The sequence below is a fragment of the Centropristis striata genome, chromosome 18, assembly GCF_030273125.1.
Source record: "Centropristis striata isolate RG_2023a ecotype Rhode Island chromosome 18, C.striata_1.0, whole genome shotgun sequence".
Lineage (NCBI taxonomy): Eukaryota > Metazoa > Chordata > Actinopteri > Perciformes > Serranidae > Centropristis > Centropristis striata.
In genome coordinates this window covers 9,051,533-9,071,634 of record NC_081534.1, presented here as the reverse complement: position 1 = coordinate 9,071,634, position 20,102 = coordinate 9,051,533, and the positions used below count along the sequence as shown (strand labels likewise).

The 20,102-nt window shown below is 39.0% G+C and overlaps 1 protein-coding gene across 1 annotated transcript; it reads left to right on the top strand.

Annotated features, from left to right (window-relative positions):
* The first annotated feature begins 2,868 nt into the window (after positions 1–2,868).
* Positions 2,869–14,030, top strand: hnrnpub (heterogeneous nuclear ribonucleoprotein Ub). The gene is made up of 14 exons (XM_059356008.1): positions 2,869–3,541; positions 4,901–5,015; positions 6,960–7,039; positions 7,241–7,380; positions 7,602–7,701; positions 8,331–8,443; positions 8,639–8,902; positions 9,031–9,150; positions 9,257–9,385; positions 9,475–9,643; positions 9,754–10,035; positions 10,154–10,422; positions 11,101–11,256; positions 11,993–14,030. Exons 1-14 carry the CDS (start codon positions 3,058–3,060, stop codon positions 12,041–12,043), a joined length of 2,472 nt encoding a protein of 823 aa, XP_059211991.1. The 5' UTR covers positions 2,869–3,057; the 3' UTR covers positions 12,044–14,030.
* Positions 14,031–20,102: the final 6,072 nt, after the last annotated feature.

Below are 20,102 nucleotides of genomic sequence, written 5' to 3'. Positions count from 1 at the left end.
AAAACCAAATGATTCCAACTTTTTTGGTCAACAGTGTAATTAAAAAAGTGTCTAATCACTTAAAATTGATCATGTTTTTCATGTTAAATCTGGACCTGAAAAGTAACGCAATCAGCTAAATGTAGTGGAGTAAAAAGTACAATATTTGCTTCATATTGTGATGGAGTTGAAATATAAAGTTACATGAAATGGAAATACTCAAGTAAAGTACAAGTGCCTCAAAATTGTACTTCAGTAAATGTACTTAGTTACATTCCACCACTGGTCGTGATAATACGCCTTCCTAAGATATATTAGGTTAGGTAGCATAGAGGTCACCTTTGTCATGATAGTAGTCAAGTAAAAAGAGAAGGTACAAAAGTAACTAATACTGGAGTTTTTTTAAAAACAACTTTATATAACTGAACATAACAATGTTCGAAGTGGAATTAAGGCAAAAGCACTCAAAAAAAACATTAAAGGGTTCCTCAAGCAATTTAGTAACGCACAAGACAAATTAAACACAAAATCATTCAAATTGATGCAGCAAAGGCCGAGATGTCTCTACCTTTAGTTAATTATATTGGTTAAGCTTTTAAAAGGCGGGAGCCTACATGTCTACATCTAATGACATCCTTATCATTAGACTTTACATATAGCTCCAGAGCCACAGGAGACACTACACACATCAAATCTGAGACGTCATGGTTCAAAATAGTTCCACACTGAAACTATGTGATGTTTCCATAGACTGTAGATGTTACCTGGACCCTAGCTGGACTTCTTTCCTAGAAGTTATACATATATATATATATATATATATATATATATATATATATATATATATATATATATATATATATATATATCATAACCACAAACAGGCATATTCAACTTGTTGATTCATCACGGTTCTCAGTTAAATGTTTCTGTGCTAACTAACCTGCCTTTCTGTCAAAACGTATTCTATATGCGATCAAGACATCTGGGATAAAACTTTTGGCATAGGAATATATAAATGTGTTTTTCTGTTTAAAAAATGGAACAAGGACATAGAGGGGACGTGATGGTGTGCCCATCTGATCATAACCAAACAAATCAAATGTATTTGCTTGTTCATTCCAACTGCCTAATATTTCCTGTTTGTGAGAAAGGGCCTGAGTTTTTTGCGTCCGACTTGGACCCGTTTTGGCCAGGAACATGATGTCATCATCATACCAATTTTTGCTTGGTTTTCACAAGAAGAGAAGTACTCACCAGGACAAGCCAACTCAATGAGTAAAGTAAGTGGATTGCCCCTTTATATGAAGTACCCTTTAAAAATAATAAATAATTGATAAAAAAAAAATAAGTTTCCAAGCAGGGTGACAGGTTTATGTGTTTTGCATAAACAGTCCTGAAAACAAATTTGTTATCAGTATCAAATGGTTGGTGAATATGGGCCCAATATATTTAATTTATTTTTTTATGGTGAATATTTATGTTTTAAATGATAAAAAGCTATTTAGTTCATTTATATGTAGCCGATGAAACTATTACATTTTGTTTTACAAAGTTAGGAGAGCAATGGTTAAGACAAGTCTGATGTTGCCTTAAACACAAAGGAGTGATACCACGTCACTATAACAGATCGGTGCTCAGTATCGGCCTTCCCCTGGGTTCAAGTAGCCTATGCATCCCTCATTAAAAGCTTATATAGCCAGTTAAAGTGTACTTGATTGGCTTAATGTTAGATGATAGCTACCCCAATTCGCACCAGCAGATTTTATGTTAATCTAGCTAGCCGTAGCCTACTGAAAAGTAGACTACGAGTTTCGCTTCATGAAATATTTTCGTTATTAGGCCTAATCATTTAGCCTATATATATATATATATATATATATATATATATAACAAAATAGAGCCTATGGTCTGCTTAATACAAGCACCAACATTCCAACAATAAGTTTGGTAAATAATATTATACATTACTGTATTTTATATATTTACTGTATACTTTTCTTGGTAGAAACATGAGGTTTCTGTCCTATTTTAAACTGATATTATGAAGACTTCTTTCCAAACATATCGTCACACTGTTAAGATAATCGCCTAAGTCATTTATTCGTCAAAATTGTTTTTTTTGTTGCCTAAATCATCTCCTCATGACGCCGGCCACCTATAGTAAAATCACCTCCATCCTCAGTTGATCAGATCATGTGATTTTACCCTTTTAAGATAATGGCCTATTTCAAGTGTGTAACTTAAGCGGATTTATTATGCCTAAGTCAAAATAAAATGTGACTTAGGCAATTTTTTGAACATGCCTTTGTGACTTAAGCAAGATATGGTAACACTTTATTTTGAAGGTGTCTACATAAGAGTGACATGCGCGTGTCATAAACATGACATAATCATGAACATTAATGACACTTTGAAGTAACATGAATGCTCATGATACTTGTCATGTCATGTTTCTGACAGGGTTGTGTGACCTTCAAAATAAAGTGTTACCATATCTTGCTTCAGTCACAAAGGCATGTTCAAAAAATTCGTGTATTTCTCTTAAGTTACATAATTTACACACAGTGTTATTACTGTGCCAATAGCCATCCTTTGTTACATCCTTTTTGAGTGAAATGATCAATAAATGTAATGTGTTACACTTTTGGTGAAGTTTTTTGTTTCCTGCAAAACTTGAAAAATGAGTTAGCTGATTATTTTAACAGGGTGACGACATATAAAATATGCTGGTACATTTACGATGAGTAATGGCTCGGTGTTATTGTCATTTAAGTTTGCCCTACTTTTTCCACATCAACGCACCCTGTGGGTTGGTTTTGTTGTCAGGCCAGCGACAGATGGTCGGCGGGCTATATAAGAGAGCCGCGGTGCTCTCTGGGTAGTGACGTAGTGACGTCCCCTTCCTCCCCCACACCCAGACAGACTCACAGCTCTCTGCCGGTGGAAGCTTGTTGGACAGCGCGGGGCCATTTGGCGCAGTATTGAGCTACAGCCATCGACAAAGGACGTCCAGTTATTTATTTATCGTCGTATTTGTGAAATTTATTTAATACAATTTGCCGCTAAAGTTTAAAAATGAGCTCAATTAACGTGAAAAAGCTTAAAGTGAACGAGCTGAAGGACGAGCTGAAGAAGCGTGATCTCTCGGACAAGGGGCTGAAGGCCGAGCTGATGGACCGCCTGCAGGCCGCGCTGGACGCCGAGGCCCTTGCCGGTGACTCCCCGCTGGACCAAGAAGCTGGAGCGGACGATGGATGCGGCCTATCCGCCGACCAGGAGGGCATGGGAGAGGAAGAAGAGGGCGAAGGCCCGATAGAAGAAAGCATGGAGGCCAACGAGGAGGAGGAGGAAGAAGAACAAGAAGAAGAAGAGGAGGAGGAGGCGGCGGAGGCGGAAAATGGGGGCAACGGTGATGGCGTTGCCGAGGACGAAGAGATGGGCGAGGGGGAAGAGGATGGAGACGAGGACGACGAGATGGACCCCATGCTGAAGGGAGATGTGGACGACATGGAGAAAATCGAGCCAGAGGACGGTGAGCCCGCGGAGCAGGCTGCTGAGGGTGAGTCGGCTGATGGTTATGAAATGTGACTGGCTGGATGGACTGTGGCTGGGTGTCGGTAATGCTGCCTACCGCGGGAAGGAGCCGGCTGGGAATGACTACATGTGAATGTGTTACAATAGGAGAGAGCGGCCGTTTTAAGATAGATAGATAGCCTCGAACAGTTAGCCGGCCATGCTAATCTGACGGTCACCACTAGGTTAGCGGACGGTAATAATGCTGTGGCGTTTAGTATCTATAGCCCAGTCTACAAACGTTTACTTTACGATTATTTAACAGTTAGCAGTCGAATGATCCGTGAATGTTAGCTATCCGTGTAGCCTTGCATAGTCTGGCTTTTCGTTTCGTTTGTTAGCATGTTAGCTTGCCGGCTAACGTCAGTTTCTTTGTGTCTGTGGTGCAGCGCTAACTAGCGGCTCAGCCGGTTAGCTAGTTTAAAGGTTCACATTATTGAATGTTGGCTATGAACGGACTGGTTAGGTGGAGGTGCACCAGCATAAACACATCGCGCTATTTTATAATATACGTTTAAAAAAATCGGAGCAATGTTAAAGCAGCGTAGTGAAAGGTTTGACTGCCGCAGTGATTCTAGTGAGCCTTGCATCCGCTTCTATCACATTATCGGCAATTACCCTAAGCTCAGACGTTGAGCATTTCTAAAAGCACTGCAAATTAACGATTGTATTTGTACTACACGTTTACACATGATAGGACCGTGGCCTGCTGTCTTTTAGTCCGAATGATTTTGACTTCAGAAGGGCCTGGGACACGTAAAGCCATGCGAAAGATGGAGCCGGCGTTGAACTGCTTGTCTAGCATCGAGTTAGTTTATCCGTGGTTTGAATAGGGAGTGTCATCCTTGTGGATGATCATATAAAGTATGGGGTTGCCATGATTGTCATACTGGGTTATTTAGGGCAAGATATGGGGGAGGGGGGTCAATCAGGGTCAAAGATGATATTCTCAATGCCTTGCATGATTCATTTGTCCCAGACAACAGACTAAAGAAGCAGGCTTACATCTGAATCTGATTGACAATATATTATAAGCCCTTTTTTGCAGGGTTAATGTCCCTTTTACTTTGCAGAGACTTGTCTTTCCAGCCCCAGCAAACACTGTTCACAATGTTCATTTGGACCAGCCTACATTGTAAATACTAACTGGTCATTAGAGCTGTTACAATTTATGGAGTATGATTGTGTTTTTTAAGTGTAATCATGAGGTGACCTTTTAAATAATATTATGGTCGACACAATGTAACTAATGAACGGGCTTTGTGGGCCAGAACCCCACTGCCAGTCCGACCTCTTTCTCACAAAAAGGAGCACCTCATTCTATATCTTTGTTCTATTTTCAAAGGGGATGCGGACAAAGACACGAATGCTGATCAGAAGAATAAGAAGGGTGTTAAGAGACGCCGGGAGGAACATGGAAGGGGCTACTTTGAATTTATTGAAGAGAACAAATACAGCTGGTAAGGATGGGACAGAGCAAAAATGGCCTTCAGCATCCCTGAAGCGCCATCCATAGCTTTGTTGAACTGTATTGGCTTTAAGTGCCAATGCACATATAACTAGCATGAGGAAAACCCTCATTTTCAAGTATTATACTATTTATCAATAACCTTACTTTCACACATGTTTTAAGGGTCATCCCTGACTATACAAAGAGCCTTACCTTTTACAGTGCCCACTCACATTTGTGTCTTTAATGGACTGCATTCTGTAGCAGAAGTGCAACTATCAAGTCTCTATGAATTTTCACATCTGTTCCTCATGCCACTTATTGTTTTGGAGAGCCCATTGTGTCCTCAAGGTAAATCAAGGCTGCTCAAAGAGAACCCTGAGGAAAGTAGCAGATGTGCACTTTTGATGGAGGGCGGGAGGGGTGGAATGGAATAGCTGAGAGGCGTGGGAGGAGGGGTCCACTGCTGCAGGGTAGCACACAAGGTTATAGTAACATCCCCAAAGTGTTTGGAACGTCCACGGAGGAGCTCGCTATTGACCGTCCATCGTTTTGCCTCGCAATGGTCCCTTTTTTTTTCGTTTTGTTCTTTATTTCACTGGTTGTATGATGTCAAAATGCTATTTCTGTCTCATGTATCATGTCTTGTGTGTATGGTATCATGAAGTGTGTGTTTGCAAGACTTTTCTACCCCCGGCGCAGGTGACATCATGCATGGTGTGAATTTGTGTTTGTGAGTGGATGTGTGTGCATACATGTACCTACTTCTTGGTCAATGTTTTGTTTTCATTGCGCTGTTGATGAAATTCAAGTTACAATCGTCAAAAAAATCGATTTTGAGCCCTTTTTGGTACGTTTTGGGAAAAGACTGGGACTCTTCTGTTCCAGCCATTCTGGTACAAGGAAAAGTATCGCTGTCTTTTTGGATAGTTTTTCCCCCTCCTATCAGACAGCCATGTATATACATATCCTTTTTTTATGTGTCCATTAACTCCAATTAAAAGTCCAGCTTTTCCTGCCTTACCCATTACCATATTTTTCTCCTGACAATTTTTCAAGTTTTAACATGAAGTCAGTGACCCTGGGCAGCCACAGGCCTATAGAACAGCAGCCATTGGCTGACCATATGCTCTGTCTCAGACAGTTTGTTCAGAAGAACCACCACAAACCTCCCCCACAACCATTTGTACAGCATTCAAGGCTGTTTTATAACACGTTTCTTGAGAAGTTCAGACTGCTGTCTATGATGACCCCAAATCTGTTTCTTTCTACTAAAATAATAGCTCCTCTGGACATTTATCTTTGAGTCAGGTGGAGCAATGCCTCATTGCAATGTCTACCTTCTAGTTTTTTTTTTTTTAAACTTCCAATAAGACATTTGGATATCTAATCTCAAGATACAGAGTTGGTAAGTTGCTGTAGCTCTCAGAATATCTCATGATGACTTATTCAAAGCAGCCAGGCCTGTTGACGACTTGTACTGCATAGTTACACAGAACAGTGAGTTGGTCGTGACCTTTTCATTTAGAAATCCACATATGGGAAGTTAAATATAACTGTACCCACTATCACTTTGACCCCACTGCAATCCTGGAGATCATAAACACACTGATCTGAAAGGAGAGATGTATTTTTATGGCTTCCACCAATAAATATCCTTGTATGCTAGGGCTAGCAGAGGTGCTTTCTTTCTGTGTATCTCTCATGTTTTAGATTTCGCTGGATACTGCAAGGTAAGTGTCTGCCAAGGCCCACAATACAGCTGACAATCCAAAAACTTTGGAGACTCGCTTCCCCATTTTACTGTTTCTATTTTGTATTGTTTCCCCTAGTCTGTCTTTCCACTTTTCTCCCTGAGTATTTTTCAGCAAATGGTACCCAAGACATCTATATGTTCCATGCAGTTGCGTTGGCATGTGACTCCTCTAAATGACTGGTCCGTATCTCTTTTCAGGGCCTCATTTAAGTCTCCTGTGCCACCACTGGAGGAAGAAGATGAGGAGTTTGATGAAACAAAAGTCTGCCTTGATACCTGTAAGTGACTTTATATCAGTGTTTTTTTGTTTGTTTTGAAGGATGTTTTGTTAAAATTGTTATTGCACAAATGGCTTGACCCAGACTACTTAAATGATGACTAACAAAATGTTAACCACACTTATTTACACACTTATGTAAATTGATACAGATATTAATGTGTGTGCTCTTTTTTTTTCTTTTTTTTTTCTTGTGCTTTAGACAACTGCGACCTGCACTTTAAAGTGTCACGGGACCGTTACAGCGCCTCCTCTCTTACTATGGAGAGTTTTGCTTACCTGTGGTCCGGAGGCAAGGCCACCTACGGTGTGAACAAAGGAAAAGCCTGCTTTGAGATGAAGGTACAGAATCAAGGCTGACTTATTGTGCACTTGAGAGAAGTCTCCTTTTCCCTGCCGTACACTTGCATACCTCCATTTTTTTTTTTTTTTTTTTAATTAATCCACTAATGTCATAGGCTTATGTAGAACTTTAAACAATGTTGACAAACTGTGAAATGGTCAAATGAAGTTTTAATTAAATCCTGAAACCTTTTATTTATGTGTTTTGTTGATATCAACAGATTGCAGAGAAGATTCCTGTGAAGCACATCTCCAGCAAAAACATGGAGATTCATGACGTGCAGGTCGGCTGGTCCCTGTCTACTGGCACCCTCCTCCTTGGTTAGTCTTCTTTTTTATTTGTTAATATAAATATAGAAGTCCAGCAGTAACTTCAGTATTTGTTTTACTCACTGCCAGAATCTTTTCTACTACAGCACACTGGTAGAGAAAATGTTTTCATGTCCATTATGACAAACGTTATTGAATATCATGACTTGCTGATTCACCAAATGGTGACCAAGCCAATGCAGCCATTTTGCAATGATTTATTCATGCAGAATACTGCCGGGCTCCACACACTGCACTGTCTTAGATGGACTGGAACACATTAATTTAAAGAAAGTGAACCTTGTATTAAACTGACAAAACAAACTGCCAAATCCAGGGCGTACATCCCGTACAGACTCGTCAATTAAGATCCCATTTAAAAGCAGAAGGCTTCTGTGATCCTCCTTGAGAGGCAGCCTGTCATTAGAGGTCCCTCTAGTGGTTTATATGCAGCACAACAAGTTCATGTAAAATGGCTCCAACTCTGGCTGCATCATAGTAATGGTGGCTGGCCTTTTTCCAAACGACATAATTCACACCCCAATTAAGAGTTCCAGTGCCTGAAACATGGTGTTAATTTATTCCATCTGCAAGCTGTCATAAAATGTTTGTCAATTAAATTGTTTTCTTCCAATAATTAGGCGAGGAGGAACATTCTTATGCATACTCCGGAAAAGGCAAGAAGACCACCAACTGTGTGACAGAGGATTTCGGAGAAACCTACGAGGAGAATGATGTCATCTGCTGCCTTATTGTAAGACTTGAATCCGACCTGTATTTTTATCAGTTGATTTAAAGTAGATGGAAACTCAACCACAGTATGATCACTACATATGTTTCCCCTATTAAACTAGGAGGAACCTCATAATTTATCAATATAAAGTCTTATCAGAATGAAAAGATGGTACATGTGTTCTGGTTTCAAATTGTTCTACATTTCTTTGCTCAGGACTTTGAGGGGGACGAGGTGGTGATGTCCTTCTCTAAGAACGGCGGCGAGCCGGCTGTCGCTTTCCAGATCACTAAGGACAGTCTGGACGGCCAGGCTCTGTTCCCACACGTCATCTGCCACAACTGTGCCGTGGAGTTCAACTTTGGCCAGATGGAGACTCCATATTTCCCTCAGCCCCAGGAGTACACCTTCCTGCAGCAGATCCCTGTGGATGACAGAGTCCGGGGCCTCATCGGGCCACAGACCAAAGCAGACTGCGAGGTAAGCACAGCAATGTCTACATGTTCTCTAAATATGTTGTGCACTGATTTTTAATTATTATTCAGGAGAGTTTGTTCATTTTGTGGTACTTTGATCTTAATGCTCTCTTTGCTTTTCATGTTGTGAAGATCATTGTGATGGTTGGCCTGCCAGGCTCAGGGAAGACTACATGGGTGAAGAACCATGTCCAGGAGAACCCTGGCAAATACTACATCCTGGGCAGTGACACCATTGTGGACAAGATGATGGTCAGTACTGATGGATGAAATATTTAACGTAGCCCTGGATACACTGAGTCCTGCAATCTTGCTCCTATTATGTTCTAATTGTATATTATTCTATGGGTTAATACAGATCAACAGTCTGAAACGCCAGTCAAAGGACATTACCAAACTGAGCGCCATTTCCCAGCGAGCACCACTTTTCCTGGGAAAGTTCATTGAGATCGCTGCCCGCAAGAAGAGGAACTACATTCTGGATCATGTAAGTGCTTTGTGCTAATACTGATCACAGCAGTGTAAAAACATCTTAAATCACAGTATGATTGAGCCTCTTCTTCCTCTTACCCCCAGACCAACCTGTCTGCCCCCGGCCAGAAGAGGAAGATGTGCTTGTTTGCAGGCTTCCAACGCAAAGCTGTGGTGGTCTGCCCGTCTGACGACGACTACAAGCTGAGGGTCCAGAAGAAGGTTGAGAGTGATGGCAAAGAGGTGCCTGAACACGCAGTCCTTAAAATGAAAGGTAACAATGAATAAACCGTAGGAATAGTTCAAACAGCAACTTTTGTAAAAAAAAAAAAAAAAAAAAAAAAGATTTCATTACTAACAACGTGGTGTGTTTTCCTTTTCCAGGCTTCTACTCCCTGCCTGAGGAAGGAGAGAGCTTCAGTGATGTCATCCATGCTGAGCTGCCCAAGGAGGAGGCTGGGAAGCTGCTGGAACAGTACAAAGAAGAGAGCAAAACCGCTCTGCCGGCTGAGAAGAAACCCAACCAGGGTAGCACTACACCAAAAAGAGGTGGTGGCCTGCGCGGTGGCGGCCGGGGAGGAAAGAACCAGTTTGGTCGTGGCGGTGGACCGGGACAGAGAGGCGGTGGCCGCGGAGGCTTCCAGAACAGAGGAAACTTCAGAGGAGGTACTGTTGGCATTAAGGGATGTAATCTATGCCAGTTAATACATTTTTAAATGTGTATATTATTTTGTAGACCATATATTTCCTCCATGCTCACAAACTGTTTGTGATATTTTTGCAGCTCCTGGCCCTCGTGGCGGCTTCAGCCATCCACACCGTGGCTTCCTCCCTCCCCCAGCCTTCAGAGGAGGCTTCCCTAACCGCGGAAACTTCAACCGCGGTCGCCCGATTCCCAGCCTGGCCGGATCCCCCAGGGTCGGACCAATGAGGGGCAACATGGGACCCAGGGGGGGCCCCATGAACAGAGGTGGCCCAATGAACAGAGGGAACATGGGCAGAGGAGGGGGAGCCAACATGCACCGTGGGGGCTCCAGGGGACATCACAACCAGGTGGGTTCGCTAATCACACTCTGTAAACACTTTGAATATAAAGGTTCATATAAAGTCTTGTAAAGTTTGGAAAAAAACTTAATTTTAGCTTTAAGTGTTTTCAAGCATGCTTGAGTTTTAAATATGCTCCTTGAAAATGCTTGGAATCAAAATGCTTTCCATTATGTACCCAGGTATTTATGTAAGCAAAATCTATTAATATTTGACACAAGATCCCATATTTTTATGTCTCCTGGTTTCTCACCAGATGAGCTAAGCTGGCTTTTGGCTAGATTCGTCCACTATTGATATCTTGTTGCATTAAATTATCATTCTCATAATATGAACTGCTGGTGAAAGTGTTCAACTATTGATGGCAGATTTAGATCTGATGATGAAGGCTTAAAGTAAAGTGTGGACATTTTGTGGTTTAGATACCATGAATGTACTTGAAAAGATTTTAAATCATCTTTTAAAAAGCTGTGCAAACCCTGTTAGCATTAAGTAACCATCTAGGATACTGGTATTCATCATGATTTGCTTTTTACCGGTTTGTTATTTTGTCTTTGGGAAAAGTGCAGAGTTTAAAACTTTAAGTTAATTGAACATGTCTGCAATAGCTGTTAGCATGGCGGACATTTTTAATCTCTTGTTGGTTTGCTACTCGGCCATCATTGTCCTGCATTACTCCCTCAACAGTTCCAGCAGAGAGGTGGTAACCGTGGAAACTATGGCAACTTTGGAAACAAGAATGGCAACTATGGCGGAAACAACAGGAACAGTGGTGGCAACTACGGTGGCAACAGGAACGGCATGGACAAGGCCCAAGCCTTCAACCAGAGCTGGCAGCAAGGGGTCAGTACTGACACACTGTATACATTACACGACACTATACTATACTATACACTACACGCTGTGGAAACATGCAGAGTAACCTTGAAGCCTGAAATCATACTGTATTCTTCCACTAGCATATTTGTAGGTTGAGTCAAGCAGGAAAGTGATTTAATCCTGTGCCTATTTTATTTTTTTTAAAGAACATTGACAGTTCCATTACTGTTCTCAGTATACAGATATACAGGTGTATGCCAATAAATAAGAATCATAGAAAAGTTTGTCAGTAATTAAATTCAAAAAGTGGAAATAAGATATTATATAGATCCATTACATATGGAAAGAAACAATTCACGTCTTTAATTTCTTCTAATAATAATGATTATGGCTTACATTTAATGAAGACCTAAAATTCAGTGTCTCAAAAAATAAATGACAAAAGATCAATTTTAAAAATGTTTAATATGGACATGTTGGCCTCTGAAAAGTGTCATCTATATGCACTGAATACTTGGTTGGGGCTATTTGAAATGGACTTTTCCATCATATTCTAATGTGTTGAGATTCTCCTGTGTATATACAATGTCAAAAATCCAGGTGATGTAGCTTAAGTATTTGTAACTGAATACTACTAGAAATCTGTACTATGAGTGCAAAACATTTTATTGAAGTTTTAAGTTTAGACTTTCCCCACTGAAATGAATGAATGAATATGGTTGGGTCTAGTTAACGGTCTCTTCTTGTGTGTCCTGTGCAGTTCTGGAACCAGAAGCCGTGGAGCCAGCAGTACCAGCCTGGATATTACTGAGACACTTGTTGTTATGGACTGGTGGCCCACACTGACCCACCACTAGCCACGGAACATCCCTCCACTCCGCTTTTGATTTTACTTTTCCTAAAACCCACTTTTAATAATCTTAAACCCCCATCAACTGACAATGATATGGAACAACATTCCACATCAGAGAGGAGACCAGGCGTGTAATAGGAGCTTTATATCTCTATACACATGTACAATGTGGGTTCAGTCTCATTCAATCATCTGTTTATTTCTTTTGTTGTATATTTCATTATCCTTTTTTTCACCACTTTTAAATGATGTGCTTTTAAAAAAATCTCGTTTGTAATATCAGGAACCAGAAACATTTATGCCAGCCCGGCAGATGTTAAGAGATTTTTTTCAGGGTTGTGCATTTTATCTGTGCGGTGATTTTTATTTGCTTTTTTTATTACAAATTGTAAATATTTTTTTTGTTTTTTTTCCCACGTAGTTTGTATGAGAAGTTAAAAAAACCGATAAGGATTGAAAGGAACCTTGGCTTATTAGCAAGAAGCATGGTAGCTGATTATATTGTTAGGCTGTTCATGTCAATAGAGTCCACTGTCAGTTAAACTGAAGCTACAGATGAATTGTCTTTTGTTCCCAGCATCAAACCTGTAACCTAAACTCCATAGACCTACAATAAACAACTCGTTGGCTTTTTTACATTCTTTCTGGCTTATGACTTTTGATTCAGTTCAAAGGTGTGTAAAAGACCTTTGAATGGGCGTTGTCCTAGTTTGCTACTTCAAACAGGACATCAGCCGCACTACAAGCCCAGTTTACACCTCATTAGTCAAGTATTCCCTTCAAGTGTCCTGTCTTTGATATGTCCTGGAGCTATTCTGATCTACATCGCTTTGAGAAAGTATTTTGGCCAAGCCATTTTAAGGATCTAAGTAAGCCATTTTAGTACATTTTTTACTTTTAAGTCTCTTAATTTATGTTTAAATTGACTAAACGGTTCCTTTAGTGCATAGACTTCTGAAAAAAACATCTTGCACTGATCACCCAACTAACAACAAACAGAACCACAATAGAAATTGCCTTTTTTTTTTTTTTTTCTAGTCCATGTGCATTTCTTTTAATCAATTTTGACACCACTATTTAAATTTTGAACAAATTTCTGATGATTCAAGTTCAGCACAAGAGTGAAGGAAAGCAGGCAGGGTTACTCATATTTCACCAGCAAACCTAAAGGGCTACACAGCATCACAACACATCCACTAGTACCGCCAGCAACAGTCTGTCAGGAAGATGGAACAAGAAGCGGAGGAACTCTTTTTGTTTAAGGCATTCTGTTGTTTCAACACACTCCAGAGTTCATGTTGGTGACTGTGTGGCCCGGCAATAATGGCAGCTCCTCACCAGCAGCTCATAATGTGTCCCGGCACATTCTCCTGGCAGAGGATCACCCTGCTTGTGTTTCAGCACTAAAACATCAGAGCTGGAAAACAGACCATCACAATAGATGAGATAAAACCTTGTGGTGTGTGCTCATTGTTTTTATATTTTATCTGCACATGTGGATATTTGATAAACATGTAAATACTTCACTATTTCAACCATGCACGAATGTTCATGCATTAATTGGCTTGGAGTAATAACTGTATTGTGATAAAGAAAGTGTTAGTTTGCCCGAGTACTGCTGTGTGATGAATTGTCGACTATATTTAAATGTGTGGAGAGTTTGTGCCCTCCTGTTTTATTGTACTGGATACATAAATCTAGCTGAATGCAAGCTTTGAGTTTACAATATAACCTATAATAACAACAGACTATATTTTTATCGCTTTATGTTGCAGGTTGTATATCAGGTCTTTTATTATTAAACCAACAATGCAAACGCTTTGAGACTTTACGAGATTTGTTGTCTTTTCTATCTTACAGTTTTTTGATATTTTGTGTTTTAAAAAATTGGGACTGTATTTCTTTTTTATTTGACTCAGCTCTATTAAAGTTAAAGAAGCTGGTATATGCTGACTTTGTGGTTTGTTACAGTTAATTAAACCCCATCAGGAGTTTCTAGGTTTAATTTGTATTTGACATTAGGTTGGAGATTTAATGTGCCTTTTTTGACACAGATCAACAGCGAAAGACTCTTTCATGTTAAAGTGAGTAGAGATCTTAACCCAAGTGATCTCCATTTAGTAGATACTCATTTGGCAGTAATTTCAGCCTTAAACCACTTCAGGACATTAAAGGTCCCATATAAGAAGTGAGTTGTTTTTTTCATATAATAAAGCAGGACTATTTGCAATATAAATACTGTGAAATTATAAACACACTGAATCAACAGTGATGCACACAGTCCATATTCAGAAAGCCTTTAAACGACCCGTCAGGATTCCCATATGGTTGTGATGCCACAGAAAGTTAGGCGAAACTCCCATTACAATGCAGCTACTGCAGGAACTGGTTACGGGACTAAAGAAGGGTTCACTCATCCAAAGAGAACTGCTAGCCTCGCACAGACAGCTGCACCTCAATAAATCACAATATCATAGAAAGTTTATTCATGTCAGTGATTCAATGCAAAAAGTGGAAATAACACACTATATAGATCCATTTCACACAGAATGAAACATTTCATGTCTTCATTTATTTAATTCTAATTACAATGATTATGGTTTATATTTAATGAAGACCTTCAAATTCAGTGTCTCAAAGCATTTTTAATATTACAAAAGACCAATTATAAAAAGTCTGTTTAATATGGAAATGTTGGCCTCTGAAAAGTATGAACATCTATATGACTCAATACTTGGTTGGGGCTGTTTGACTTGAACTACTGGAAGTGAACTTTTCATCATATTCTAATGTATTGAAATGCTCCTGTATACATATGTAGTTTTCTAACTTCCAGGCTTGCTTCAGTGTCATGTGGCTCCCCTGACTGTTCCTCTAGCACCATCCAGAGGTTGGTAGTTATATCTTGTCACCTTTTGGAAGAACTGTCAAGAAATGATTTGGGAAGCAGATCAGACATGTGACTCAAGTCAAGCAAGTCCCAAGTAATTTCTCTTGGTCATTGTTTATCAAGTCCTTTGGTAAAGCAAGTCAAGAGACATCATAAAACATGATGATTCAACTGATAATCATTTATCATACAAAGCATTTAAAATGTGACCAACATTGAAACATAGCCTCACTGACAGATTGACATTCAGCGCAATTATGGTTTGCAGAAACGTAACCGACACAATGGCAACTTTTTATTCTGGCAATTGGGTTGATTGGTGATATCTGTCTAAATGTCCACATCTTCACATGGCCAGCCTTAAAGGGATAGTTTGGATGTTTCTGAAGTGGGTTATATTAGGTACTAACCCACAGTCCCAGTCTGGAGATACTGGCGCGCTCCAGGAAGGAAACAAACTGATGTATTGCTGCAGACGGACCGACAGAAAACGTATCCTAACCACCTAAACAAAGGCCCACCCTAAAAATGTCATACCTGTTTATGTGTATGCCATATTTGTCAACCATTAAACTTCCATGTTCCTACGCACTTCCATGCTTTATGCACTGTTGCAGATCAGTAGGATAGTTGCACTACTGCATAAGAATAGGGTTGAGTTCTATTGTTAGGAAAAAGTAGTGCCAAATGAAACGGCTGTGGATAGCATATATATATATATATATATATATATATATATATATATATATATATATATATATATATATATATATATATACAGCCATGGAAAAAAATATTAGCTGATATCAAGCCATTTTCCATGGAAAATGGCTTGATATCAGCTCTTAAATTAAACTCTTATCAGCTATTTTTGTTGTTATCATTATATTTGTCCAAACAAATGTACCTTAAGTTGTACCAGGCATTTAAATGAACAAGAAATTGAAGAAAACAAGGGTGGTCTAATATTTTTTTCCATACATAATACATATATTTCCCGTCTGGAGCATGTCTAAAAACTGGGAACATGCAGACCATTATCTACATTGACCTGGTACAACCCCACTTCAAATTCAAAAATCCTAACTATCCCTTTATGACCCTTTAAGTGTGGGATGCAGCCTACAATATAAAGAGCGTGCAGCGTGCTTGACCTGAAACTTTGATTTTGGGCAAAAGATCCGGGGTTGGGATGTGTGTGGGGTCACCACAGACATGGATGGGGTAGAAGGGTTTGAAGTTTATTAGATCTCCACATTTACACAAATTCACTCAGTAAGTCTGCTGTAGGCAGATGAGAAGGAAATGTATAATCTCTGATGTTGTTTTTTTGCACTTTTCTTCATAATAGGTCATAATAAGGCTGTAATCAGGCTAACGTTAGCGAACATCAGCTCTCAGTCAAACCAAGTTACAGAGTTACCTAGTTACTGAGTTACCTACTTACAAAGTTACCTAGTTATGAAGTTACCTAGTTACTGAGTTACCTAGTTACAGAGTTACCCAGTTACAGAGTTACCTAGTTACTGAGTTACCCAGTTACAGAGTTACCTAGTTATGAAGTTACCTAGTTACTGAGTTTCCTAGTTACAGAGTTACCTAGTTACAGAGTTACCCAGTTACTGAATTACCTAGTTATGAAGTTTAATGTCTGGCTGTAAGAAGTCTTGGAGGAGCAGGTCTTACATTCAGCAGTTCACCTTTTTCCAGCACATGTGAAACTCTCTTCAATATGAATGGATGGACTTTTGGTACAGGCATCATGATGATGATTTAATCTTCACAGACAGTTGAAGGGTGAAGTTTGATTTAAAAAATAATTAAAATACCAGTAGTTTCTACATTAAACTGTCCACAAAAAAAATGTGGATTATCCAGAGTAACCAGATCATGCTTTCTATAAAGAGGCATTGCTTTTGAGTTTTTCAAACGTGTCAAGTGTCATAGCTGAAACCTCCTCCACTCAGCAACTCACTCCAAAACAACTCAGACCAGGGGTGGGCAATTAATGTCCCCAAGGGGCCACATGACCAATACCACAAAGGTTGCGGGCCGGACCAAAACTCTGAACTAAATTCTGCTCAATATTAATTTAATTGCTTTATAAAATGCAGTAAATTATCTGGTTTTGAGCTGCTACTGATAAGAATACATGTTCTGATGAGACTGTTAATGTGGAGTAAATCAAATATAGCAGCATCACTATCACTTTTCCATTTATTTTAAACACAACTGTAAATGACCGTTGGTGTTTTTGTATTATATAGCTTGTTTTTCCATGTTTGTACATTTTTTAGATGTTTTACAATGTTGTGATGCTTTTATTTTGAAAAGGTGCCGTCCAAAGTGAAACGAGTGCTTTTATTTTGAAAGGTAGTGGCAGGAAATAACAGGTGGTACAGTAAAATGAAAAACAAACGGTAAATAATACCGAGTGCGTCATAATTCATATAAAGTATCTAAAAGGCTTCTATAGTGGCTGACTGACAGGAACAAGGTTTGTTAAAGTTTATTTTCTTCTGTCATATATATTAGTGGTTATATTTGTTGTCCTAACTACAGTAAAAGTGCTTGTTAGCTCCAGTGCTAATGCTAATGTTAGTTACTGTTTTCCCGCTTCGTAGCTCTTATGGTGGGTTCACAAGGTGACCAAGGCATGTCTTATTCTTATTTTCATGGAGCGATTTTAAATAAATATAGTGAACTATCAGTTAAAGAGTCGACCGTCATTCAGCCAGGAATGCTACTAAACATACATTCAAACCACAGAAACAATATAGAGCATGTATGTTTGCAGTAAACCAGTAATTTAATAACTTTACGAAAAAGTTGTGTGTTTTTGTCAAGCTACCGAGGTATTTTGTGGAACGTGTTTCTTTGCAGGTGGGTATGCATGCAGGTTTGGGCTGGGCGATATATCGATTTAAAAAATATATTGATATATTTTCAATGTGATATGGAATTAGGCCATATCGCATATATCAATATAGTTACATTTTATTCTTTCTTTACATATAAATGCCGCCCTTACTAGAGTTTGTCATATTTAGTTCTTTTGTAATGTTCGTTATTCTCTCCTCATATAAATATATTTATTTCAGAAAAAGATTGTCCTATTTTATTTCATAGGCTATTTTTATTTAAAAAAAATTTTTTTTTTTAAATGTGTACTTTCTGGACCTTTGATTTTTTTTTTAAAAAGGTACTCCTGTTGTTATACAGTATTTATGTTCAGTTAAATAAACAGTTTGAATAAAACTACTTGTGACATGTCATATTTGGCTTTGACTGAACATTTGCTCTCACTTTGGGATAAAAATATCGGGATATATATCGTGTATCGATATTCAGCCTAAATATATCGGGATATGACTTTTGGTCCGTATTTCCCAGCTCTAATGCAGGCAGATATAGGTAAACCTAATCTAATTTATGGGTAACCTCACGGGACAGCCAACGGACCAGATGTGGCCCTCCAATGCTCAGGTCTGACCTAGACTGGTATGTAGCTATAGGTAAAACTATGTTTGATTTGGATGTGAACTGTCCCTTTAAACAGACTTATTGATCAAACAAAAATCTACTTTTAAGTAAGAAAATGGGGGGTGAATATGTACAGCAGCATTATGTATGACATTCATTGTTTCCAGCTGTGTGTCTTCATGCTTCCTGGTGTTCCTGGAGGTGCATGTTGGGAATCCACTTCCCTCCCAGACAGACAGCTGCTGGTCTCTGGCAGGGCAACATGTTTACCTCCATCAGCAGCATTTGAGTGAATGACAAGACCCCCCCACTCAGACAGCAAACAGTGCATTAGGTATTGGGCCTGATTAGCAACGTTGGCCCGGTCTAAGTCTGATGTCAACACACAAGGAGCCCATTCTGACTTAATGCCAATTCACTTCATGTTTCTCTGTATGAGGCTGTGTTCCTCCTTCCCACTGCAAATAAACCATTACAAGTATCTGATAGCTACATCCCTGCAGGCCACAATCATTCAGTTTTGATAGTTGCATTTTCAAGCTTTTCTAGTGCCTTACAGCTGTGGTAAATTAAATATTTATTTACAGGACATACGGTATACAGAGTATTTCACTTCTTCATCACATTAAATTAGATGTTATAGTCCTATAAAGCAGCTATTCTCAACCTTGGGGTCGGGACCCCAATCGGGGTCGCGAGCTGATTTCTGGGGGTCGCCAAATCATTTTGGAAGTCAGCTCTGTCTCCACTGTGTTAAAGTGTTCATGTGTTAATGTGTTTTTGGTCACTTAATGTCTTTTTTTGTCATTTTGTGTTTTTTTTTTTTTTGTCATTTTGTGTGTGTTTTTTGACATTTGTGTGTTTTTTGGTCATTTTGTGTCTCTTTAGGCCATTTTGTGTCTTTTTTTGATCATTTTGTGTCTTTTTTTAACATTTTGTGGTCAATTTGTGTCTTTTTTGGGCATTTTGTTTCCTTTTTTGGTAATTTTCTGTCTTTTCTGGTCATTTTCTGTCTTTTTTGGTCATTTTGGTTCATTTTTTTGGTCATTTTGTTTCTTTTTCGGGTGATCCGAACTGTGAGATTCTGTTAAGTGAGTGGGGGTCGCGGACAACATGCATTTTAAATTGGGGGTCGCGACTCAAAAAGGTTGAGAACTACTGCTATAAAGAACCAGAATTATATTTGGTGACAGTCTTTTACAAAAGTGTGACAAATTGAAACTAGTGCTGTAAAATTTAACACGTTTTTCATTGGCTTTATTTCTTGCAAATATAGTAAGTATCTCATAGCTACGCCCCTGCACAATTATTAAAAAATGATATTTGCATAATTTACAAATAATAAATAAATAAATAATAAATACAATTTAAGGTGTATTTTCAATCTTTTTAAGCATTACAGCGGTGGTACGTTATGTATTTTTATACACTACATGCAGTATACTGAATATATCTGTTATTGTCCTATAAACAACCAAAATGAGGTTTGATGACATCATTCTACAAAAGGGTGACAAATTAAAACCAGTGCACCCTTCTTTAATTTTTTTACATTTATTCTTTTTTTGTGCAGGAGCGTAGCTATGAGATACTTACTATATGGCTCCTGCTGCCTATCTTCCCCTTTACAGACAAGTATACATT